General features: G+C 40.4%; 1 protein-coding gene across 1 annotated transcript in view; it reads right to left on the bottom strand.

The window, feature by feature from the left end:
• TBC1D4 (TBC1 domain family member 4) overlaps positions 1-25,302 on the bottom strand; it is a 110,678-nt gene extending 85,376 nt beyond the window's left edge. The window contains exon 1 of the mRNA XM_026120848.2: positions 24,640-25,302. Within this exon, the coding sequence (XP_025976633.2) occupies positions 24,640-25,098 (459 nt within the window). The 5' untranslated portion in view covers positions 25,099-25,302. The remainder of the gene's footprint in view (positions 1-24,639) is intronic.
• Between the last annotated feature and the right edge of the window lie 1,388 nt (positions 25,303-26,690).

The following is a 26,690-nucleotide window of genomic DNA, read 5'->3' as shown; positions in this document are numbered from 1 at the left end:
GTGTTTGCTGCTGCTATTCTAGCTGTTCTGTAGCACACGCTTTCTCTCCCTACAGTTCAGTCTCTCTCTGAGCAACACTAAAGATTATTTTAAAAGCATTATAATAGACATAAAACAAAAGCTGAAATGAATAATACTATTTCCTGATTGTTTTTGTCTTGCATTTTTCTCCATTTCTCACAGAAACGTTGTCTTGCTTTTTCTGGGTTTTTTTTTGTGTGGTAACTAGCAAAATGCATACTTTTGTAGTTTTGCCATTATTCAGTTAAGGCTATCAAACTGTATTATAAAACAAACTAGCTAGCTAATCTGAGAGTTACTGTTTTAGCTTTTTTAATCTAGCAGGAGAAATGCTTTGATAAACGTTTTTTAGATCACAGAGACTAAGAACACATCTGCAGTCATAGAAAGTGGAGAAGCTTTCAAGAAGTCTTAATTTGCAATTCATACCACATGTAATAATCTGCAAATCCAGATTCTTCAACAAATTTGCATATCTGCTAACATTTTCTCTAACCACACTGCTTTAATACTTACTGTCAAAATTAATCCTGCCTAACCATCAACTGTGGCATAATTTACCTGATACGCTACCTTTTCCAGGAAATAACAGCACTATGTTGTTGCTTAAAAGCATCGTGTGTCATCTTGCAGTTGTGTTCCAACTAGAACTTAAATTGCAATATAACTAAATATAGAAACAGACGGGGCATAAATAATTTCAACTGAATGACTGTAGCAGAAACATCTTCATGGATTATCTTTATTTTATACAGCTTTAGTTTTAAAAATTTCAAGCCACCATTCAATGTATTTAGCTGATGCGATGCCTTCAGCCTGCTTGAGAATCTTTCTGATTGTCCTTAAACAAATAAAATGAAGTTGAGCAACTGAGAGCAACAGCTGGAGAAATATATCTAAACTAGCTATTTAAGGCCTAGATCTCAAGGTTGTATTAGTGCAACTAACATTAGTGTTAAAGCAGATTTAATCTCTGATAAAACTTTGGAGAAAAGCTTAAATAATTGGATCCTTCCCCTTCAGTCAAGATATGATAGCTTAAATTATACACAAATTGAAACAGCCCAACCAACAGCCTACTGACAATTAGAAATATTAGGTACTTTAAAATAAAGGGATAGCCTTTCAGACTGCATTTTCACTGGAAGAGAGTTCAAAGGGAAGAGAGCACAATGACACTTGATTTTTTTGTTTCCCTCCTTTCCAAGGTAAAGAGGTGATGCCTCTCCAAAGATATTTTTTTTGTAAAATCCTTATGGATATTTCTAACTCCTCCAAAGGAGGAGTAGCTTGTACATTGTGATAGGAAAAGATTCAAATACAGGCAGAAATACTAAGCAACGTAATAGATGCTTGCCACAGTTCCCCCTAAGTCGCTACTGCTGTTATTGGATGGGAAAAACATCCCAAGGAACCACTGCCTCTAAGTGCACAGTACTTAGGTGTTTCTGCAAACAAAGTGCTGTTGTACTGGTTTAAATCTAAATGGTAGGGAACAAGGTGGCATTGGAAGTACCTGGATCATTTGTGAAGGAAGGTAAACAAAAAAGTGAAAGATCTCAATTTTCTGGCTTTTAACGCAGGCTGAATGTGAGAAAAAGCAAGCCTCTCTGTTCTGGGCTGCTTTCACGTATGTTGATGAGCAGAGTTGCAGTTAATCACTTCAAAGAAACCTCTGGGGTAATAACTGGCAAGTTTCTATTCCACTTCTGAGAGTCTCACACTCATTTTGACTATGAAAGAACTGGTTATCAGTAATAGCTAATCATAAGCAAAGATATCGACAACTTGAGCAAATAAATAAGCATACCTATGACTTCTGTAATGTCAGGCGTTTGAACCAGCCAAAGAAAGGTTCAGCAGCCTTAACTCTTTTTGCACCATGCTTTCTCTAATTATGTTTAATCTTTTTATTAATTTTTTTTAAAGACCTGTGTGGCATCTCAGAACTTTGACACTTGCAAAAATACTTTAAACGCGCATCTGGAAATCTTATGATCATACTTCTGAATTGCATTTAGAGAAAACTCTTCAGAAGGTGCTCCTGGCATTCTTGTTCACCCTCTTAACTTTTCTTTCCTAATTGACATTAATTCATTGTATTTTATGTCAAATGTAAGCTTAACTTTGGAACCCTACTTCATGGGAACTTCAAAATGCAAATTAATGTTTTAAAATGAAAAATGATTTTGTTTCTCAGTCTATACGCTTGCCACAGATATCAAAGAAAGTCATCAGAATGAACATTTCCTTGGATTTGGGGTTCTTTTTTTTCCTAACAACTGGATGCCTGAATTCACTTGTATGAATACAGTAGGCTTTTTCCCTAGTCCAATTTTTTTCTTGTTTATTCTTTTTAATTTTTGTAAATAATTTTTTTGAAATTTTCATAGTCTAAACAGCAATGTCATATTTTTTGATAACTCACTGGTAGAACAAACTATTCTATGTGTGTAATCTTATGGTTTTTATTCTTAAATCATTAATACTACAGTTACTACTTCATAGTGAGTTACCTGTGTCTGTGTTGAACCTCATTATCTAAAACTGTGCCTTAGCCTGAAATGAACATTTAGTCTAAAATCAAGTATGCTAAATGCAATGAAAATCAGGAGTGCATAGCTTGTGCCTTAAAGCATCAACTTCAAAACTAAAAGTATTACTAAAAACATTTTCTTAGAAGTAGCTCTGGGACAAATTTATGACTTATTTAAAAAAAATATTTTCAAGTTTAATTAATTTTTTCTAGATTAATAAATATTTTCATCAGCCAGAATGATTACCTGTGCTCACCAAGTACAAAAATGGAAAAGCGACTTATCAATACAGGATGTTTATTCCTGATTAACTTTGTAGAAAGATGTTAATCGTTAATTAATTAGAAATAGTTCTCGCATAGCACAATACTTGTCCATGGTGCCTGGAGCTTATGTTCTATAAAAGTGTTGTGATGTTCTTAAATAATACTTAAAGTACTGTATTCACAGAGGAACCCTAAAAATGAAGGTGCTATACAGTCAGCCTTGAACCACTGCACCTAAGATGATGACAGCTGGATGTATTTCAGAGGAGATGCAACTGAGTAAAGTGATAATACACATAACTTTCTTGTAACCAACTGCAACATATAAATGATGGCCTAAGGAAATACATGTCATGAATTCTCTCATTCTGACTCACTGCCCTGAGACAGGACTAATGCTTGGGGGACCAGCGTCAGCTCCAGCTGACTAAAAGATCTGGGAATTAGCTTGGATCTTTCCATGCTGGGAATCAGGGAGTGGCTGGTTGCCAAACATCTGCTTTCAAAAACAGGCAGAAAGTAGAAAAAAAATCTTCTGATAAGAAAACAGTTCTAATTTCTGAGGAAAACGGATTTATTTTGGTATGCCTGGTTTCCAAAGACAGATCCTGACTCTTTTCCTTAAACACGCAACAAGATGATAGTGGCTAAGTCAAATCTGTGAGGTGGGTTCATTTCACAGGACCTTTGAAGTCCAAATCTAGCTAATCTTTCAGACGCTGGTGTCTACTGGTATAGCTCTCCTCCTGCCGAAATCCTAATTCAAATGATGTGCTGATAAATCACTACTGATCACTCAACTGTTCCAATCATATTGTCTATTCCAAAGGTTTCTAAACCTGATCAGCACTGTAGGAGTCTTAATGGATTAAATATGTTTCATATCTTCATATCCCATGGTTCAGGCACACATATATAAACACACACCCAAATATATATATACTTAGGCTAAGACACAAATGAGGCTTGTGACAATTTTGTCCACAGCTGATGGAAAGATTCTTGCTGAGCGGGTGAGGATGTGGGTTTTTTGCAATGTAGGATGCCGGCAGGATGCAAGACAACGTGCCGCACTATCTTGCCATAACGGTATGCATTCCATAGCACAATTCTGACATTTTTCAAAAAGTGAAGAAATTTGAAGAACCATCCTCCATCACACCTCTATCACATTTTCATAGTGCTCACTCTTCACAGCATTATGTCAAAAAAGTCAGACTCATTCTATCTCTGTGAGAGAGTTGTTTCAGCTTATTTCCAAACTTTTCATTTGTTTTCATCTATTTAGGCTAGGTTTTTAATTATTTTAAATGTAATTCAGTTGGAACTATAAAGTACTATCCTTTCCATGACATCAGGGAAATTTATATTACATTCCTGAATCCAGATGCTTATGGCTAAGCCAATAAATGTAATTACTTCCTAGTTTAACTCTGGCCTGAAAAACAGCTCTTCATGAGGACTCTCTTATTTTGTAATGCAGCCTCAGCACTGCTATGACAAGAAGATGTTTTGTCACCTGCTGTTTGTTCAAAAATAAGATCAGGGACACTGTGTGAAGGGATCACCTACTTCACCACCATCGTCTGTCCTTCTTGAAGATGTGCTTACACAGAAACCTCCATTTTTAGAGCCTCTCCTACCTCCAAAGGTAAGGGTTGCTCCCTAAGTCTTCTGGCTGGTCTCTCAGGCCATTTGGCGTGAGACTATGAGGCTCCTGTGCTTAAAACACCAAGGCATACAGTTGTTGCTCAGAATGTCAGAAATCACAAAATTCTTGCCCTAAAAAATGAATGGAAATGATGCTTCTAAAGAGACAAATTTGAGCAGTACTGGAACTTCATTGCTTGCAGGAAGCTGAATGTTTGAGAAGTCAGGCACTAACACCCAAGCAACAAAACATAACTTGTCCATCAAATCTGTGCTGTTAGGTTATGAAGGTGCCATGCCCTGGTGAGATGAGGGGAAAATGGCCTCTCTCCCCTACATTTAAAAATAACTTGTATGTTTTCCCTTTGTTAGTTCCAAAATACAAAAGGCACCTATGGGTTTCAGTATTAAAAAACTGTCTTTTAAGCGAAAAAACGGTGTTTTTTTGCCTTTCTTGTTTTCACATTTGGGCACTACCCTGCCATATCTGATGACAGTCAGTGAAATGGGAGCATATGCCTCTTTCCCATAGCTGAGAACGTATGCTTAATCTTCTTGCCTTGGATCACAGTAAACTGCCAGTCTACTCTCTCTCTCTGAAAAACAGCTTCAAAAATCTGGGCTCTGATAAGAGGCTAAAAAGTTAAGTTACCTGTTTTCTAATTTACCCAACTCTCTTTCTGTAGGTCTCCCTTTCATTTAGCATTCATATTTTAAATGAGCTGAAACTATATCCTTGTCTATTTAACCTGGGTCCGTAGGGTGGTCATCCCTCTATGAAAGAATATAGCCTTTGAATGACTTTTCCTTATCAGCAGCATTTCAAATATTGATTTATCATTCTGTATTACAGACTTGTAAGCACCAGTCATCTAGAAGGGAAAGATGAGATCTCTTATTAATGAGTATTTGCTTAGGATTGGAATTGGAGATGGAAATCTTTGTCTAATACTCCAAGTAATACCAGGAAATATCAGGACTTTAATTTCTAAACCCTTTCAAAATGCTGTCTCTTCCATTATAACCTCAAGCACAAAATGAAAACATTCACTATGTTAAATCTGATTGTTTTTAACATACATAAAGGCTCATTTTCATATAGCCATGTCTAAGTCTAAATTAATTCATAACAAATTTGGCTTCATTCCTTTTTTCATGTTTTTGAGAAAAGTCTCATCACTTCTGAACTGAAAATGTTTTACAGAAAAAGGCTTTCTTTTCCCCCCAAGAACTAGACAACACATTCCCATCTAGTTCCCCAAGAACTAGATAACACACTTGATAATTTAAAGTACTTTAAGTGCACTGCAAATTGTTCTCAATATTGCCCAAACAAACTACTTCACACCTGGTGAGCTTTACTCAAGCAGGTAAATCCAATGAACTCCAGGGAGGAAGAGAACCTTTTCTTCAACTTGGCTCTTATGAGAATTCCTAATCTATTTTTTGTGTCAATGTAGTGTATACTCCTCTGTAGAAGAGCATCACCTTGGATTGTTTTTCCCAATCAACAGTTTTAAAATAAAGACTACCTACATTTACAAAAATAAAAGGATGCTCAGGTTAGCCAATAGTTCATGCTATAAGGCTCTGGTTTTCAATCACTACTTTGTCAGGCTTCCTGGGCTGATATCTTCAAAATAGTTCAGTCATTGGTAAGAAAAAAAAAAAAAGTACTTTCCTTTGTTTTTTGGCTCCTGATGAAACTCACTGCAACTGACTCCTCCAAGGCATTTGAATACTCAAACTCTTCAATTTGGCTTTTCTGTACAGTTCATAATTCTTGTCTCTATCAAAATCTATCCAAATTATGTCTCTGCAAAATCTTGGCTAACAGGTGTTCAGTAATAAATATATCTAAGTTGTTGGATTCCTTGGATGCTAACCAGACTCTGAAAATACTCTTACTGTCCCAAGAGTGACTTTCCAGTTGGGTCTATGAGAAAGTGTCTGATTTGAGCGCTGCAGGGACAAGATCTGAACCAAAAAGGCAGAGAGAGAGAGAGAGAGGGTAGAAAGGAGGTGTGAGCAAGGAGGAAGAAATGGAAAGATGTGGGATGTGTGAGACAGGGATGGAAAGACAAAAAGAGACTGAAATTAGTTATACAGTGAGGCTGAAAGTCCACAAGTTCAGGAATGGGAAGCAAAAGACCAAGGACAGGGGAGGAGGGAAGAAAAGACCAAGACCAGAGAGGACCACGAAGGAAGAGAAGCACAGGGAGAGCTGAGGAAGGAATGGGGACTGTGGACAAACACACCACAGAGGGGATGAGGTAAAAGCAAGGAATAGAGATTGATGAGGACCAGGGACTGCCAGTACAAAAAGACTGACAAAAACAGAGAGATCAGAAAAAGATCCAAGAAGTGAGTCATATTGAGTGCAAATGAGCATAGGAAACGCAAGCAGCAGAAGCCCGCAGACTGGGAAGGTGTTGCGATGGCAAAGGAATAGTATTAGGCAAAGATAAGCTGGAAGCAGAAGGTGTTATGTGAGAAGGAGCAGAATTTTGTACCACTACAATTCTTCCTCCAGCATCTGAAATGCTTTCAGCAAACATCTGGGAAAAATTATCAAAACATCTTTTTTCATTGGCACTGGAAGATGAGTCTTCTACTGCCATCAGTTAGCCAAGTAACTCAAAAGGAATAGAGGTTTGCGGTGGATATGGTAACATTGACAATTTGTGTAGGTATCAGCTGCTTCTTTCATGAAACTCTGGTACCTCTTTTTTTTCCTAGTTTGCTGTTTCCAAAGGATTAGTGATGTATACAAAAAGATATGTATAAAAAGAAAACTATCTAGCTCCTGAAGTCAGTATTCAAGACAGTACACTGCTTCTGCAATTGTACTGGACTTTGTGTAAAAGTATTATGATTGTGATAGTAGTTAAAAACTGATACTTTTTCTCCACAAGACTCCTGGCTCATTCACATCAGAGGATAGGCAAGATCTGAGAATGAACTGAAATTGCAGGAGCAGACAATGTTTGTAGTAAATGGCCTGAAGACTGGAAAGCAGAAACAGAAAATGACTTTGTAGTTACAGGAGATAAGTTGTGGTAAATGAGATTCTCACTCTATCACAGTGGTCTTCTGCAGTGCTAGACAAAAACACTTAAATCAAACTTTTCTTAAGTGTCCAACACTTGTGTGCTTCTCAGATTTCAAGTGTCTGATTTAACATCCTGAGGTTTGATTAGCTGGAAGACTGGGTATTACAGCTGGAACAGGAGTCAGTATAAGCTCTCGGTATATAAATTATTTCAACAGGTTCCAAAATGCCTGCAATCAAGCATTGAAGCAATAGATATTTTCTATTTTTATCCTGTTGAAAATTCCCCACTGTAAAATTAAAATACCTCATCCCTTCTCTCGCAACTGTGAAAATAAATTTAATAATGCTTTATAAAACATTCAGATGCTGTGGTGATATGTACCTTGAAACACCCTCTGAAGAAAAGTAAATCAATGCGTAATATGTTTGCAACACTCGGTAAAAATAATAAGCATACAAGAAACTGTGTCCAGGTTATTTCTACACATTATGTCTTCTGTCATCCACAGGGGCTCCTGCAATCAAAAAAAGGACTTTGTAAAAGAGTGCTACCCTCACCATCAATGTCAGTGGCATACCTCTAGTAAAACTACTTTTTCAACAGACCCCCAAAGCTATTAAAATGCCAAGAAAATGGTAATCTACTGAAGAAAGGATTTAGGTGAAAAGAACAACATTAGGCTCTTCAGTACCCAAGTCTTTGGTAAATCAAGTAACAGCATTTCTTTCTTTGAATAGTTTTGTAATTAAAGTCGATACTTTAGTCGATGCTAAGTGAAGTGAAAAACATCTGCAGGGAGAGCATAGGTGACATTCTAGATATATTCCTATTAAAGCAAGTTCTAAAACAGCTAACAAATAAGTAAAACAACTTTAAAAGTCTCTGTAAAAGTTAAAATAGATGATAACACTTAAAAAGTCTATTAGCTTTCACATGGAAATGAGACCTCAATACAGGGTTCTTCAGATTAACCCTCTGAATCAAATTCTGGGCTTACAGCTGATTTCTGGAAAAATTTATGTACATGAGCAAATTCACCGAAGTCAACTAGACTTATGCAAGAACATTTGAGAGACTGGGCCTTCAGAAATTAATTTTGAAAAAGCTGTCACTTCTAAGTATATAAGCATATAAATATTACCAAAATAACAGAGTTCTGCACAATAACTGGCATCTTTAGTGTCAGCACAGCTGTAACACGGTGACTTTGTCCCACATTAAATCAGAAACTGAAGCTCAGAACAGACTGCATGACGGCAAGGTCACAGAGGAAGGTTATTCCTAAGATGCAAATTGAAGTTCTCATCCAGTGCATTCAGTCAGGGCAAAAATAAGATTATTTCACATGTGATTTAATAGACATTTTATATTGCATTATAGTTAGGTATAAGCTGAAGAGACAAGAGTCAGAAATTCTCTTTGATATTATGTTCAATAAAACATAGTAATAGGAGTTTTAGATATACAAGTTTTATGCTTTTAAATTTAAATCTCTTACAGCCTCAAACAGTAATATCTTTACTGTTCACCTACATATTTGAACAGTCTAAGGATCTGGCTTCTCAGCAGAATGTAAGGTGAATGGTCCTGTTTGCTACCTAGTACACACTAACCATTCTACAACACAGCTGCATTTGATGGAAACCATTATGCTACAATTTCCAGTAGGAACAAGTTTGGAAGAGCTGTAGTGATCATCTATCAAATATCAAACTTGAATTTTGACCAAGTCTTAAATGTTGGGTGAAATGAAGTAAAATACCTGAAAGGGCACATATGATCACTGCTGCATGTTTTTTGCAAGAGATTTTAGATTGCTAGGTTATAGGATAGAAACTATTTTTATAATATAGAACTAGACATTTTAAGAAGATCTGTCCCACAAACAGTGCGACTATGTTTGTCGAAAGGGGACTCATTTTGTTTTAAGTAGTCATCAGTGTCACATTTGCAGATTCATATGAAGCTACAGAACACGCCAGAAAAATCCTGTACGTGAAGTTATGCTTGATAACACTTAAATTGCTTTACAAGGTCTAGATGTTCCAATGTATTTGTTTTTGCAAGGTGTGGAAGTTTCTGTTTTACCATATTGTGTTGGGGAAGACTTGGGGTGCGGATAGGGCAGGGTGTAATTCTTACATAAAAGTTAGATATTCAGAACTTGAAAGAGGAAAGTAGAAGTCACTTATACCTAAGAAAATTTAAGAATGGTAGGAGCTGCAGAGAAATCTTACTGAGATGATACCATCTTTCACAGAAAAGCTAGAGAAATATAAAAGTACTAAATCTTCCCAAAGATTCTGAAGAGGCATTTTTGTTAACCAGGACTTTTAAACATTACTAATGACTCAACCTATTCCTCCAGATATCTAATCTTTTTTCTATTCCAAATAAGCATTCTGCAAATAAAGGCAAAAACCTACCCATACGATCATGACCTTGTTTCTAAATGTACTCATCGCTAAAAGATTACATCTAATTAGATAAAGTTATTTCCAAAAATACAGAAAACCACAATGGCACAGTGAAATATTACTTCTATGAATAGAATTTCCATCCTTGAGGAATTCAAATATATTTTTACGCAATGGTACCCTTAGAAAATATGTGATTTTTGGATGTAATTATTATCTTCTCTTTCCTCAACTGATGCCATTTCTTAACTTATACTACCCGGGTTGGAATAAAAAGTATGCACTGATGTACATGCTCATACACTCAATGATTGCATATGGACATGTTGCTGGCTTGACAGAAAGAGATTATTAGCTGAAAGGTAGGAAGAGTGAAGAATTCATGTAGCACTCTGAGCTCACCAGTCAAAAGACTGAATGTGGGCAAAGGTCTGGACCTCTATCGTACTTGAATCTGCGAGGATCTAGAAGTAGCTTAATTGAATAAGCTATTACTATGCCTCTTAAGCTTTTTTTTTTTTTTAATTTACATGTTACTATGTTCAAAATTCGTATGTTTCAGTAAAGTAGAAAAACAAATGAATAACCATGACATGGAACCCTTTTGGTCAACTACTGTCTGTGATAGGGGAAAATTAGCACAAAAGGGTAAGAGACAAGAGGTTACAAGGCTAATGAGGCACAATGCCCAAGAAGGTATTTAGGTAGTTACTTAGTTTGTAAAGTTGCCATGCTACATCTGTGAGCAAACTAGCAACCTGACCCTGTTTGCTTTTAGAAATACTGTGATTCAAGAAGTGGAAGGAATATATTTGTCATTGTCAATGGCTAATTACTCAGGAGTTTGATCATCCGTGCAGCACACGCTGGAAACTTCCTCGTCATCCAAGCTGCAGCCCAATGTTCATCCAGCAGAGAACAAGGACTCCCACGTAACTGCTGCCATTCCCTAATGGGGAGGGAGAGAGGAGAGCAGCGGACTTGCTCCATCCCTCTGCCTTGAACTTCACCTACATCGCTGTACCCACCTCCAAAATGCAGTGGGACACCCCAAAATTTTGTGACACACACTTCCAGCTGCCTATGAACTTGCCTATTTCTTTAAGAACAGTGAAAGAAGAGAGGGCTCATTAAAAACTCTACCCAGTCACCTTTTTCTGCAATGCACTGGGGTAGAAACTTGTGAGATATTCTTCATGCTGAGTTTTGGGTCTGCTGGCTTGGAAAATACATTCGGGAGCTGGGATGCACAGATATTACCAAGGAAGGTACAAGTCTTCTTCAAATCGGACTTCAAACAGCATCTTAAATATGAAAATATTGAATTGATAGTTACCAGAATGCCTATCATTAGGAGTTAAATATGCTTTAAAACCTGTTCTTTAACTAATCTATGAAAAGCTTCTTCTAATAGAGATGATGTTCAAAGACCACAAACTGAATTATATAAATTTTTGAAGGGATTAATCGTACATAGTTGTAGGGGTAGCATACTCTGAGGCCCATATTAAGCATATTTAAACCTCATTAGATGCATAAAAGATCAGCACAGTGACCTACAATAATAGCTTTGTACTACATTAAGATGCATAGAAATACTAGTCAAGACACTTTCAAGAATAGATGTTATGTTCATAGTTTGATGTATGAACCATAACTGAATTAACAATAAAAAGAAAGCGTCCTCTGGTACTACTTTTGGCGGATTCATATGGAAGATTAAATTAGAAACCGCTGATTAGCTCAATGTCATGAATATGTTTGCACATTTAAAAGGTTGTGCCATTAGAGAATGTTGCTGAACCAATTACATGTTTTAAAGATTAACATACGCTTATCTGGAGTTTACTTTTTCCACAGCAGTTCTCACTGGGCTCAAGTTTACTTTGCTCTTACCCAGGCAATCTACCAGCTGTAGTTGCAGCCGTGCAGTAACAAGCATCCTTCAGCAGCAGTTTGTCTCGGGAGCAACTATAAATGACTCAGCTGCTCATGTAACGCTCCAGGAGGGACTTTGCTAACAGTAGAGCCTTTTATCATGCGGCACCACATCCCTTTCCTCCATAGCAAGGTTTGTTATTACCTATACCTTCCCCTGGAAGCACGATACCGCTGGCCTGAGCTTGAAGGGAGCTAACTTTCACCCAGTACTGACAGTGTAAGACGAAGGAACTTTGAGCAAGTATGAACATTAGAACAGCTCTATTATAAACAAAATCCTCAAGAATGCCTGTTTCATTTTTAGACAAAATTGACTGTTCAAACTATTATTCCATAAACAGCTGTTATTAGAATATAGAATAAAAAGTAGGTTACTACTTAAAAAAAAGGGGGGGGGGGAGAGACGGGGGGGGGAGAGAGAGAGAGAGAGAGAGAGAGAGAGAGAAGAAGCTAGTATAAGAAAAGCAATAATCCAAAATTTTTATAATCCTGATAGCTTCTAGAAGATACAACCACAAACCTAGCTTTCACTGTTCTGTGGGTTGTTCTAATTTCTGTACCAGATTCCTCATTATTTTTATGTCACCATTCCTAATCTTGATGTCACAGTGTTCATCTATAGGCACCAACTACAGAAAGCATCCCATTAACAAATGTGTTCCCTCGATGTACACTCCTGGCGCATACAGCAAACAAGGCCAGCAAATCTACATGCCACCAAAAACTGTTATGTTTTCTTACCTCTCTGCAAGACTCCTAATGACAGTAGCATCATGTACCAAATCTGAATTAGAAGTCTCCCACATCCTTAGTATGTACCTGCTTATTAAATCGAGCTCATATTTCAACACTTTAATAGGAATAGCACTAGTAGAAACAAGAAACTTCCAGACTATCCATTTTATAAAAAACAATAGTAAGAGAATGCTTACTACACATGATGGTAGGATAATACTTAGAGCAGGATAAAAACTGAAAGGTGTTCCAGACCAATAAAACACAGTTATGATCCCATACTTCTAGTAACTGGTGACCCTAATAGAAAACATTTTGCAATTTTGCCTGAATGACAACCAGAAATGGTTTCTTATGCAAGACCAGGACTCTCTAGACCAAGGTCTTAAGCTGTTGACTAAACAGTGCTCTGAAAGAAACACAAACCAGCTAAGCCCAGGCTGAAAGCATGAAGCGTATCCTGCATAGCTTCATGCAGAGCTCGTGTGGGTACATAACACCAGCCTTTCCAGGGGCAATGATCCATTACAATTTATGCATGCTGTTCTCCATGACATGGCTGGAGAGGCCACGGGGCCACAGTACGCTCCAGTGAATTAAGTTTCTTCTGTAATAGGATACCATTATTCCCATAAAACTGGCCCAGTGTAGGGTAGAAAGGAAATATCATCCATATATTACACAGGCAACAGACTTGACTTTATAAATGATGGAAAGAAGAAGATCAGGCAAAAATAAAATCTGAACGTTCTGTAAAGAAGCTTTGATGGTCCTGAGTTTAAACCTTACTTTATGTGGTATTACTTCAGTCAGTTATCTAATCCAATTCAAAGGCATTAAATAGACATGAGCGTGCTTCAAATCCTTGCTTAGAAGGCTAAAATATGTGGCAAAGCTAAGCACTTTTGCCAATGTGTTTTTGTATTATTAGGTGTAAACTAATAAGTACATGGCTGCGTAGGCATGTGTGAGCTGGGTGCTGTGCTTGTACACGGAGGGTAGCCATCTGCGAGATTCGGCAGGTTATTCCGAGCTTCCCACAGAGCTACAGAAAGAACATCAAAGTCAGCAAAATGAGTATCAAAGCCTGTGGACCTCAGAGGTGGGTTTTCAGGTGATCATGTACTATGCCTATAAAATCTAGTAACACAACTGCAAAGCATAACAGGATTAAATTTTAGATACTAAGTATCTAAAAACCCTTAAATATTACAGATTGCAGTGCAGTGGCAAACAAAGCATCAGCACTGCCATGTTTTACTCTGATACTTTTCTTCAACTTCAGACTCAGCATGATGAAAAAGTTTATGCTCTACCAGTTTTATAATGAGATTCTTCAAGATGCATCATCAGGTGCCTGGTATGTAGTTAACATCAGCCTATAAATCTCTGGCTTGCGTGGGCATGGTGCTTCTAGAAGTAACAGAATTCAGCTGAAGTAACCACTCTGTTGTACCATAAAGAGTCTTTCTCTTCCAGAAATCAAGTACTAATCATCTTCTCAAAGACTGACCTCTTTACAGTGGTCAGGTAAGAACTCAAAACAGCAGCACATCAAATAACTACTCACATCTGAAAAATTTAGACTTGGATAAGAAATAATGTGCCACTAAGGCTAAACTTCTATTCAGTAATTAAAAAATAAGTTAAATAGAAAAAATACCAATCCAGAAATCCTTAAAAAGAACTGAAGTTTTAATCCATAATTACCTTTTGAAGGACTTTAATATTAATGCGCTAATTTCCTCCAAAAACTTACACTGGGGTATGCTTATGTACCTTTCAAATGCCAATATAACAACAGCAAAAAACAGCAAGGGTATGGTACTAAGTAAAAGAGTTGAAATGCAGAACAGTGGCTGAATACATGTAAACAAAATACATGGTTATATAAAGAAATACCAGGCTCCTTAATGTAGCATTCAGGGCCGGTCTCCACATTTGTCACACTCCCAACTGTGATGCTGTATATTTTAAGAACAACCTGGAGACTAAGCAAAGCAAAAAATAGTTAATATTCATACACTTCTATTGACAAGTTCTTCATAATTTGCTACATCTCGTTATTCTGTGGTGGTTTTGCAGAGAGAAGGTCACTTTAGAGGAAACACATTTATTCTGTAAATCTCACCCCTCCAAACTGCAGACCTTATTTTTAGTTCTTCCTCGCACTATACAGACAGGGAATCTGAGGCACAGGGAGGCTTTGTGCCAGGATGCAAACCCACTCCTTCTGAGCTGGCTTTAATCGCTTTGCCTTACTCCCACTCTGTCATGTTTAGGTCAGCGAATTTCCTCAAAGCTAAATCTGAATATTTGCATACATATACCATGGATAATTTGGGTGTGCTTCTTCATGAATAATTCAGATAAAGTATGATGTGCTGCCCCTACTGAAAGGCCCACTTGATTTTATATTTTGGCAAGCTTCGCCCGAAGAAGTGCTACTGAAGAGTAGCCAAGCTCTTGCCTCTATTTATAATGCAGTTGGCTTACATAAAAAGTGGATCTTCTTTACAAACTATTTTGTAGTACTCAAGCTTACAGCCTTGCTGCACAAAAAACTAAGTGACTCTCATTGAGCATAACCACAAAGTCAAGCCAAAAGTATCTTCTGCAAAAGGCAGACTTGTTTAAAATCTTTCTCCTTTAGAAAACAGTATTGTACATACAGCTAAACCAGGGAACCAAATCTTATGCATTAAAAGATAATGTTTTAGATCTTACAGAAAGGGCAGTATTTTCCACCCAAATGCTCTCCTGCAAGATCCCACAGGATTTGCACCTTAGAGCAAGATGTCATTATCTTAAATTACTGTTTTCTGTTTTGTTTTTTCAAGCACAGGTTCACTTCCTTGTGTGGGAATCTGTATCCTAAACTGCTCAGACTGCCACCGAAGTACCATGACACTGACTGCAGTTTGATATTTATTTCTATTGCCACAAGTGGTAGCACTCCATGTACACACTACCTTTTCTTTCTAATCTTCACACTAGTAGTAATGAATTTTTCCCCTTAGGCTACTGAAGCCCTAACTCTGCATGCCGTGACAGAGCTAAGGCAGGCAGGCGGTACAGGGCTTTATGTGTACCACAATCTGTCCTGCAGATCCACTGCAAGGTCTGAGCCATCCACCTGCATGTTGGTCTTACTCCATGCTGAAAGTTGATGTATAACTTGAATGTATGTGCTGTTTTGTTTCTACACTTCCAACAGAGCAGCCCTCAAGGAAGCAAGTGGTTTCCTCTCTAGCAAATGCAGCTGTTAAATATGTACTACTGTGACTTTGTTTTTTATTTAGCAATTCTACCATAACTTGGGAGCAAGTTGTAAGCATAATCAAACCAAAGCAAGAAGTGAGCTACGAGAAGATGTTAAAAATATGTTTCAATGACTTAGCATTACATATCTAGCCTTTTACTGCTCTGTTACTGCATATTTATTCTAGTTTAGAAATAGTCAAGAACCCACAGACCACTAACTATTCCCAAAGTTCCTGGGGCACTTCTTTTTTTACTGAACATAACAGGAAACCCATGTCAGCGTCACAGAGTACAAGAAATAAATTTAACATCAGCATTCTAAAAAATAAAATAAATATTTATTAGCCTTGCGAGGGAAAACAAAGTTGTGAACAATCTGAAAGGCAGTCGCTGCTATGCCCCAGAGGATAATATTCCTACTTCCCGCAACATGTTTGAAATGCATCACAGATCTCTAAACAGCACTGTGCAGCTCTACACATTCTTGCCAAGAAGAATAATGAAATAAAATATACTCCTAGGCATTTTAACCGAACAAGCTGCTTGTTAAGGTTTATCAACATGCAAAAACTAACTGCATGACTGAAATACACTTTATTTAATGGGAGGGAGGAAAAACCACACTGTCAGGGATGGAGGAGTAGGAGAAAAGGCACACTTTTGTTTGGTATTGGTTTTATCTTATCTAATAGCCTCTACAAGTCTTTTTACATGGCCTTAGAACAAGGATCTTCTCTCATGTTTGCACTTCAAATTAATTTAATCCTTCAGAAAAGTGCCAAATGCCTTGTACTGTAGAATCTCACTTATCCTCAATGGTTTCGGAGAGGCAGAACAAGAAAAACCTTACTGTATTACCCTTCCAAATTTCCAAAACCAGATCATTTTAGAAGTTTATCTAATTGAGATGAGATAAAATGAAAAGCCCTCCTCCCTTTTTCTTTTTAGAAGAAATTATTGATTCTGTGAGAAAGCAACCAGATTTGACTGAAATGAAGACAACTCACTATTATGAGTAACTTATATAGTCAGGAAACGTTGTTTAATATATAAAATTCCTCCAAAGCACTACTCAGAATTTCAAAATTGAATAAAGAGGCCAACGGCCCATTAAAAAAAAAATCATTGCTCTTTTTGCAGTGGTTCAACTGAAATATTTTACCTCTTCAAATTGAAGAGAATTGTAATGTATCCAGGTAATTGCTCCCTAATTTGTGACATCTTTCAGAAACTCTGAACAGAAAACTAGAAATTTAAAACCTGTTTTAAATGCACTTACTATATGTCACCTACCCCATCTGAAGAGCCTGCAGGGTACGACGGGTTTTGAAGCACACGTCTTAGATTTTCTGTTCTTCTACCTGTTTTTAGTTACTAAAGCCATGTATACAAAAACTACGTTTACATACTGCAACTAAAGTCAAAGTATAGCATTCCACTTTAGGTAGGTGAAAGGAGACCTATAGACCCCATTTGCCACAGTTTTCTTCTCCTGCTCAGGACAGACACTGGCCAGAGAGCAGAGGAAACCGCAGCAGCACCATGTGCTCCAGAGAAGTACCCAGTAATCAGCTTACTGCTGTAAGGGAGGGAGAGGAATAAGAAGTTGACTTTGCTTATGAGTGGGATGGCTTTAAGTAGGCTTCACTTCAAACAGCAGGACATAAAGCTTCTTTTCAAGCAGTATCTGAGCTGCAGAGAAGTACAGGTGAGGGAGCACAGCTTCGGACGCTGATAAATTTTGTGGTGGGAAAGCAGGAGTCTGTTTGGAATGAAGCCTGGCTGGTTTTTTCAAGCCCTGAAAACATGCAAAGATACAAGAGTTAAGACCCAACATTATACTCTAATTTGGGCTACAAAGTCCCTTGGGGGTGTTTGCATGTGCTTTTTTTTTTTTGGATTAGTGGTATTCCAGTTTATTCTGGAACCCATGTTATTGCACATGCTCTTGATGTACCTATTTGTGTCAGCACATAATGTGATAGACTGCAATGTCGTATCTATACAGAACAGAAAAGCATAGATCCTGTTTAAGAATTACGTTACTTGCCTCATTTTGCCTACTGTAAGTTAGTTGACAGGCTGCCCTCAAACACTACATTATTTATGACCCATAAAAGACTTCCTGTAGGTCTGGCTCTTTTATCCACTGTTTTCTTTATGGTCTCTAAAGACACATCAGAACAATACAGAAAGCGAAGACAGATGCCACAATTTACACGTGGGACAAATGAAAAAAGCCATCACACAAATTCTTCTCTTTTTTCCCCTGTCTCTAACTTGAAAGACTAGCTGAAACCACAAAGAACACAAAGGCAGGTGGCAGAGCAGAGCTGGTGCCACGGGGGCACTGTGCCAACGTGCTGCAAATTCTGCAGGACCTACAGGCTAAACAGCAACCTCAGCGATCAACCTCCAAAATTCATTGCAGAATTCACCACGTTACCTCAGAGAAACCAAAGATGACCAGGGAGTTCCAGGCAAATTGGGAAAATGAATGGAAAAAATGCAAAGGGTGATCTGTATATCTCAAATGCTATACCAACCCCTAGTAAAGGGTAGAAATAGGTGTCAGTCAGTCAGTCACGCTACTATGCAGCAAGGGTTGTTTAGAAATTAATTTTTTTTTAGTATTCACTTTTATGAACACTAACTTCAGGCATTTTAGCCTGAGATTTTTATCAACACTAAAAATCAGACTCTCCTCAGCACTAAGACATGCATAAACTAGCCAAACTTTTTGGAAGATTAGTTTACTTTTTTTAAAAGAACTGCCTCCTCATTTGAAAAATAGGAAAGAAAAATGTACAAACAAATCCTCATTCGCAGAAGAGGAGGCTTGATTTTGTGTGCACAGTTTAAAATATTCAAGCTCTTCTCTTTAGATCAGATAGCCTTATTTTCTGGTCTTGTATCACCTACAACCCCTCTTAAAGGAGCATGTATCATCTCATTTATTTATCATTTCGTACTTTATTTTGCCCTTCTGAAAATACCATCTTCAGTGAGGTGCCTTCTATTCCCAAAATAATGAGGTGGTTTTCAGGAACTGCAAAAGGAAAAATTAATGAATTCCTTCTATGACTACAGTAGAGAAAAGGCTACATAGCAGCCATTAGGGAAGAATTTTAATGTTTTTATTATTTCTTCTATTTGAGACTCAGTGAAAAGTTATCATGGACTAGATTTTCAAAATTGGAATTTAAAGATAGCTGCACAATCCTAAAATGAGAAGCTCTCATTTTCAAAAAAAATGCTAAGTCTGTAATTGAAAAAAAACACAAAAATGAAGCCTTAAGACCTCAACTTTCAGTTCCAATTACAAAAAGCTTAATTCAGATGCTGTTTAAACAAGCAAAAAAGAAAAAGCAATTGTAGACTTTTCATCTGAGTCTCTACAGTCCATGTAGACCAGAGATAATGAGGCTGCTCACAGAACAATCATGTATTTATTGTAAGCCGTTAGCATCCACGCTATGTTTTGAGTCATTGCTTTTCAGTTTCTCATGCCATAAATGAAATTCTGACCCACAGGAACCTGAGAAAACATTATTTTGGTCTCGCCAAGACTCATTTTCTTGACAAAACTGGGCAAACATATCCTTCTCATGGAAAACAGTGTCACCTCTTCCCTCTGCAATCACAGCGCACTCCAGTCTACCTAACAGCCAAACTGTGCATCTCATCTCCTGCAGAACCCTTCAAAAGCCAGAGCCCATCTTTCTATCATGTTTGTTATACCTAGTCAAAATACAGCTGACAGGACAACTCAATCTGTGCAAATTTTAATATGAACTGAGACAATGCTGTACATATGTACTTAATATGCCAAGAATTTGCTATGATTTAGCCCATGCTCCTGTGCTATGTAAAAATCTAAGCACAAAAAGAAAACAAAAGAAATTTGAATGTAAAGTTCACTGATATTTTGCTACAAGTATTTCTAACTTACATTCTACAATAAGCAGCTTTATGGAATGTTATTCTATTTACACTATCATAGCATAAAAGCCTCCTTCAGATAGCTAAATATTTCGTTCTGCTGCTCCACCTTTCAGAACAAGCTGTCTTATGGCCTTGTTTTACTACAATGTATTTATCTAACAGACAGTTATCACACATCTGGAATAGACAAACATTTCTGACTTTTGGCCCACACAGTGATTACAGAGCAAGGACCTGGGTTACCAGCAGGCTGCCTCCGGCTTTGGCCTCTGCCTCTCTACCTCTCATAGCTCGTATCACAGCTTCACTTTATCTGCAAAATGCTCCATTATTTCTGCTTTGCTCTGGGCCAGTCTAGTTCCCACTAACTCAGGGTTACAGCAGGATCCACAGCTGCAGATTACACACACAAGAGCTAAACCATACTGAGGTCTGCGCCTTGGAGCCTTTTACTTTCCCAGATAATTCAGACTAGCTTTGAAACCCCGTAACCACAGACTTGGATCACTTCTTACAAGGTTTCTAAAAGAAATACAAAATGCATTGAGGAAGTTCTTGCTTTACTGGAGGAGCCTATGATTACACAACTATCTTCACTAATATGAATCAATTAGAGTACAATTAGACTTAGGATGCTAGTTCAGGTAAAAAAAAAAAAAAAGAAACAAAAGAGAGACTTGCTCATTTTTCAAGAAAATGAACAGTCTAGGTCAGCATAATAAGAAAGTGAAAAAAGCAGATCAGACCTTAACCCCCTTCCCCAGAGAAAAGGTAATTCAATGCAATCGTCAAACAGTATTCATCTGGTTTGTAGAATAAATTCAGTATTTCATGATAAAAATGAGTTGAAGTTGAGCTTGAAAATATTACTCAAAAGGGCTTTTCTTGGTGGCTGGGAGGAGGGTATGCCAGCTATAGCTATAATCTCTAACTTTCAGCTTAAAAATAAATATATATAGATATAGATCTGTTCCTGTGGTTGTGAAGAAAGTCTGCCAAATATAAAATGAGACAATGCTGTCATCTCATGTCTACAGACAGACTCTGTGTATCCTACAAAATTCTCTAGTGACAGCAATACAAAACTAACAAATCTCTGGCTGCTCTTCAGAAGCTGCTAGCCAGCGCTAAAGCAGGCAACCACCCATGTCCACTGCAGCCGGCTGTGCTTTGCAAAGGCAGGAGAGGCAGCAAACGCAGCGGTACTTCCGAGGAGGGAAGAGTCAAAAGCCTGTCTTCCCACCTCTGTCAGTCACAGAGTTCCAAAAGTTCTCTCTCTCCTGGAAATCAAAGAGCAAAGGAAAGAGACACCCCTCCCAAAAAAGCATCTTCGCTTCCACCTCCATACTGACAGCTGAGCTCTGGGTTTGACACCGTGCCAAAGCACTGGTCGAGAACATGAGTCGATCCACTGACTCCTATTTTTCAGCTCCATCGAAAACTTCTAGGTTTTCAAATGAAACCCAAAAAATGTTTTCTATCACCTCAATCTCATGTTTTTCTTCAGTCATGATAAATTAACATTAAAAATGTTATCTTCCTACTGATGTTATTAGAATGCGTATTGCATTGTCTTTCTATCCATTACGTGCCATAGCAAAACATCTTGCCAATTCTCACAGATTTTCTTCTTTCTTCTGTGAATAACAGCCCATTTCAGGGTAATGGTGAGAGCACGTGCATCCGAGACACCATGCAATGTGTCGAGTGGGCAAAGCAACAGGCTTGAAGCCAAAAATTTTAGTTCTCAACTATGCTGTTTCTTCAATTACTGCACTTGCACTAATCTCTTGGAAGTCAATTATTACCATCTTACTTTCCTAATTTCTATCCACCATTAAAATTATGGCTAGCTGTCTTATAACTCGAAGCTTCACTACAGCTTGAATATCCTTCTTCCACTCCAGAGCGACTTACCGTGCTGTTGAACGTAATAATACCAATACTGATAACACCATGGATACGTGGTCAGTCACCTTATGCCGGTCCGAAGCCAGTACAACCACTGAAAAGGCCGACCCCACTCTTCCCCTTCTTGGCCACTCATTCCTGCCTTGCGCCGACAGAAGCAATATTAGGGCTTCATAGTAAAGCTCATCAGGGAAGTGAACTGGATTGGAACCAATCTGGCAAAAGGAGGGCAAAAGTGAGTTTTTAACTCCAGTCAGTTCCGTGATCCTGTTTGCCAGGCAAATGTGGTTGTGCTGACACATGGATGAGGCAGGCAAGAAGGAACGAGGGGCTGAGGCTGGAAGAGGACAGGTTTGCTTCGCTCAGTAGCCTTGCCAGCTTCTGTTGGCTGGAAGCAACTACACCCCAAGATCGAAAATGAGGTCGTCTTAAAATAACAACTGCGGGAAATAACTTTCTAAGTTAACATGCACCATGAAGCTCACATAACCAGTATGAATCAGCACCATGCACTTGGAGGTCTTGAAAGAGTGCAAGAACAGCATGTGTTGTATAACAAACAATTAAGAGCTTCAAAAGAAGACTTTCAGAGCTAGCAACCTGTGGCTCGATTTCATCCACTCAGAACTAGGGTTGAACATAGATCAATAGCCAGAGACCAGCACAGACTTAGCCAACCAAGCTTCTCCAATTGGCAACAAAACTTAGTAGGAGGAAAAAAAAAATCTGCCTTCTTTTCTTTCTGATCCTTTAAAACCATCACCCATAGTCAGATACTTGTGAATCATATGGCTGGCTGGGCATCTACTATCCTTAATTTGGTTCTTTATCTTAAGATCCTACGCTAAGTAACCTTCATGCCAAGCCCTTTTATTCTTTATTAATTAAATTATTAATTATATTTCTATTTTCTATTTTATATATTATTATATATTAATATGGTTTAAAAAATCTTTCCAGATAAAATTTACACTACATTGTCAGAACAGGTTAGAAGTTTATAGCAGAGAACTTGTTCATACTAATAACTTCCTTCGATAAGAAACCTTTAACTATAGCATCCATTTGATTTAACTCCATATAATGACATTTTCCTCCGTGGGGAAAGAGGGGACGACACATGCAAAAAAGGTTTAGTCAGAAACAGCATCCCAAACATAAATGTGAATGTGAGAAACACTATACGCACTACAGACACCAGTACTATGGATCCACTATTTCACAGCATGAAGTTGTCTTTCAAGTGATGGTACCAGACCAGACCTAACAAAGAAATACATTTGACTTAACATCTACTGCCAACAGTTCCCTTCAGGCCATATGGTCAGACTCATAAAAGGACATTTTGGCTCCTCCCTTGCCAGACACAATCCCCTCCATTTCAAGCTCTTTCTGCATGCTGTCTCCTGACCCTCAATTCCCTTTTCCTGGCAGAGCACAACAGTGGCAGCACTTGCCAATGAGTTAAATGTAGTTACCTCCATTTGGGGTACCTCTTGTTCTATTTTTAATGCTGGCTCAAGCCAGCCTGTTAACCTCTGGCAGTATATTTGCTCAAATACAAATTAATACACTAAATACTCTTCTGGGGTTTAATACTTCCTAGCCCCTTCACAGAAAAAAAAGAAACAGCCACCACCACCAAAACCCCACTATTCAGTGAATTTAGTAAGTCAGCTAAGCGTCTTCAATACACTCCAGTGTTTCTAATTACATGTATTCTCCCTCTTTATGTGTCCACTAAAACTTAAGGGAAGGTGTCTCAGCTCACTCCACTGAAGCAATCCTTTTGAAAGCCCTCTTCCTTGCTGTAAGCACACTAAACCAATGCTCAAACCTACTTGTATAAAACCTCCATCTCTCCTGGCCTAAAGAGGGAGGAGAGAGAAGCCTGCTATACATTTGATGCACAAGCCAAAGCCTGTTGAGGAATCAGAAAAATACAGCCTTACTGCTAGGTCTTTTTTTCCAGTTGGCACCTAATCAACAATGTCTCCACCCAAACCTATGGTTGTTTGTAACACTACCGAGTGTGCCAGAGCACAGCCTGGTGTCCTTAGCATGACCTGTGAGCAAAACATGGCCCAGCGGCTGCAAGTAATGGCTCCTGCCCCACCAGTGGTTTGCAGAGCCCCGATGGAAAGCATAATCCTGGCTACTCGATTCCTTCCCAAGAGTCACTGTCACAGTAAGGACTGTTTAACACAAATTCTGGATTTTGTTCACAAAGCAAATCGTGAGCTTTCCACTGAGCTGTTGCGGGATGAGAAGTGATCCACAGCAGAGGCAAGGGAAGGGGCTGCGGCTCCCCACACGCACAAGGGCTGGGACACCTGGCCTGGCAGGCACGTGCGCCCTGCAGCCGCGGCAGCAGGGCTGCACAGCACCTCACGGCCACCCGGGATAAGAGGGCTGCACAGCGCCCCAGAGCCGCCTGGGCACCCCATAGCCCCCGGGACAGGGGCTGTACAGTGAACCATGACCACCCAGGGCAAGGGAGCCACACAGCACCCCATCGGCCACCCGCTGCCCCATGGCCAGACGGGCCAGGGGGCTGCCGAGCATCCCACAGCCTCCCAGGCACCCCATAACCACCAGGGACGGGGGGCCACATAGCATCCGACAGCCACCTGGGCACCCCATAGCCGACCAGGACAGGGGCTGCACAGCAAACCGTGACCACCCAGCGCAAGGGAGCCACACAGCACCCCATCACCCACTCGCGGCCCCACGGCCAGCTGGGCCAGGGGGCTGCTGAGCATCCCATGGCCTCCCAGGCACCCCACGACCACCGGAGACAGGGGGCCACACAGCACCAGCGCTGCTTCCCCCCAGCCGAGACCCTTCCCGAGCGGCTGGCGGGTGCTGCGCCCGTCAGGGCGAGGGGGCCGCTTGCCTGGTTGGGGTCGGTGGCGCGGAAGACATGGCAGGCCATCTGGGAGTCGGGGTTGTCGGGCTGCGCCTTGATCAGGTAGGCGAAGTAGGTGAGGTCGTGGCTGTTGTGGATGAAGCGGGCGATGTGCTGCGCCTTGTGCTCGAAGATGAAGACGGCGGGCCCGGGACTGGCGGGGCGGCCGGGGCTGGCGGGGCCGGCGGGCACGCAGCGCAGCGTGGGCGAGCCCAGCAGCAGCAGCACCTCGCGGGCCGCCGCGGCGCTGCCCAGGGCGCCGCCGGGCTCTGGCCGCTGGCTGCGCCGGCGGATCTCGGCCATGAGCCAGGGCAGCATGGGCAGCGTGGTGCGCCGGTCCAGGCACGACGAGCCCACGTACCACAGCCGGAACCGCTTCTCCGCCGGCGGCGGCGGCGCCGGCTCCAAGGGGTGCGAGAGCGGCTGCTCCCGCGCCCGCGGCTCCATGGCGCTGCCCCGGCACCGGCTGCCGCAGCGCCGCTGCCCCCAGACCGGCCCCGGGGCCGCGCTGCCCAGCCGCCGCCGCCGCCGCCGCCGCCCTACGCGCGCATCGCGCCGCGCACCGCCCAGCCCCGCCCCGCCCCGCCGCCGCTCCGCCGAGGCCGCCCGCGGTAGCCGCCGCCTCCCTCCCCCAGTCCGCCCGCGCGGGGCCGGCCCGCAGGGAGGCGGGACGGGGAAGGGGCGGCCGCCGCCTCCGCAACGCCCCGGGGAGGGGCGCAGGGGCCGCCCCCGCCGCGCAGCCCCGCGGAAGTCCCAGCTGCGCCGCGCCGCCTCGCGCCCGCCGCCGCGGCCTCCTCCAAGCTGGGTGTTGTTTCGGCTCCGCGCTGCCGCAGGGAGCCGTTTGCCTTCCCGCAGCGAGGAAGCAAGAGAAGAAAGAAGAAAGAAAGAAAGAAGAAGCTGCAGAACGTCGGCTAGGCGCTTGGGGGTTACATTCAGCAGAGCCTCACCATCGAGTCCCTGCCGAGCCAGATGTTAATAGTCTTAAATTCTGCAATATTTTTTCCCCCAGGTTTCTCTTTCCTGCTGGCGCTTTTAGGGTTTGTTTGTTTTTGTTTTGTTTTTTTTTTCTCGCTATCGCGATATCATCTCGTCTGGTAATGTAGAATCTGCCACCTACTGTAAATGTTAGTAACTGGCCTCCTTTAACTGAAAAAGTCGCCACGAAGCTTTTCCAGTCTTACAGCATCCACATCTGTTTTGTAATTTTAAAATTTAGTGCCTGTCACTGTGTTGCTAGTAGTAGCAGCAGTGATGATTCCCAGTAGCATGGTATTACAACAACCATTTTAACCCTGCCTGGCTCCTCTAGAAGCAAATCTGGTGCCCAAGCTGAAGAGCTCCTTTGCCATTCAGAGGCTGCACACTAAATTATTTGGGCAGAGCAAGGTCAGGTAACGCAGCAGGTCACATAACCCGAACAATCAGAAGCAACACAAAAGTTGTGCTAGGAGTATTTTAGTAGCAGTACAATTAGCCCAATTGCTAGAACAAAATAGTTTGCGCTGTTTTGTCACTTTGCCACTATTTATTTAGTAAATCCATTTTGTTTTAGGGATAATCGGTTGCATTTTTCACTTTGAACATTCTGACCTATAACTCAGGAAAGACCTCAAACATATCTCTTCCCATAGCCCTCCTAAAATGAGTTTTTGTAACAGGGCAGCTAATGGAAAAAGTCCTTGGTAGACACGGCTTTAGCCTTAACGTGTGCTAAAACGGTGAAAGTTCAAGCAAGCAAGAATGGAATTGCTTTCCTAAGTTGACTGTTTCCTCGTACGTGACCACCTGAACTGCATTGTTGTATAGTAGATTTTATAACTGGGCTAGTTAGAATAATAATTCCCAGAATTTCTGGATCACAGGCCTATCAGTCCTAAAAATATCTTGTCCATCAGTCCACACACTTAACATTAACCCTTTAGTTGAGAACACTAATTGAGATCACATGATTCCATGAAACAACTCCAGGGTAGACAGACTGGGAACCACAGCAATGCTCTAATTCATTTTCGTGCACCAGTGCAAGAAAGGAGCAGCCT

This window comes from Dromaius novaehollandiae, chromosome 1, assembly GCF_036370855.1.
Source record: "Dromaius novaehollandiae isolate bDroNov1 chromosome 1, bDroNov1.hap1, whole genome shotgun sequence".
NCBI classification, from domain to species: Eukaryota; Metazoa; Chordata; class Aves; order Casuariiformes; family Dromaiidae; genus Dromaius; species Dromaius novaehollandiae.
Note: the sequence above shows the minus strand (reverse complement) of the source record. Positions and strands in the feature narration are given on the sequence as shown.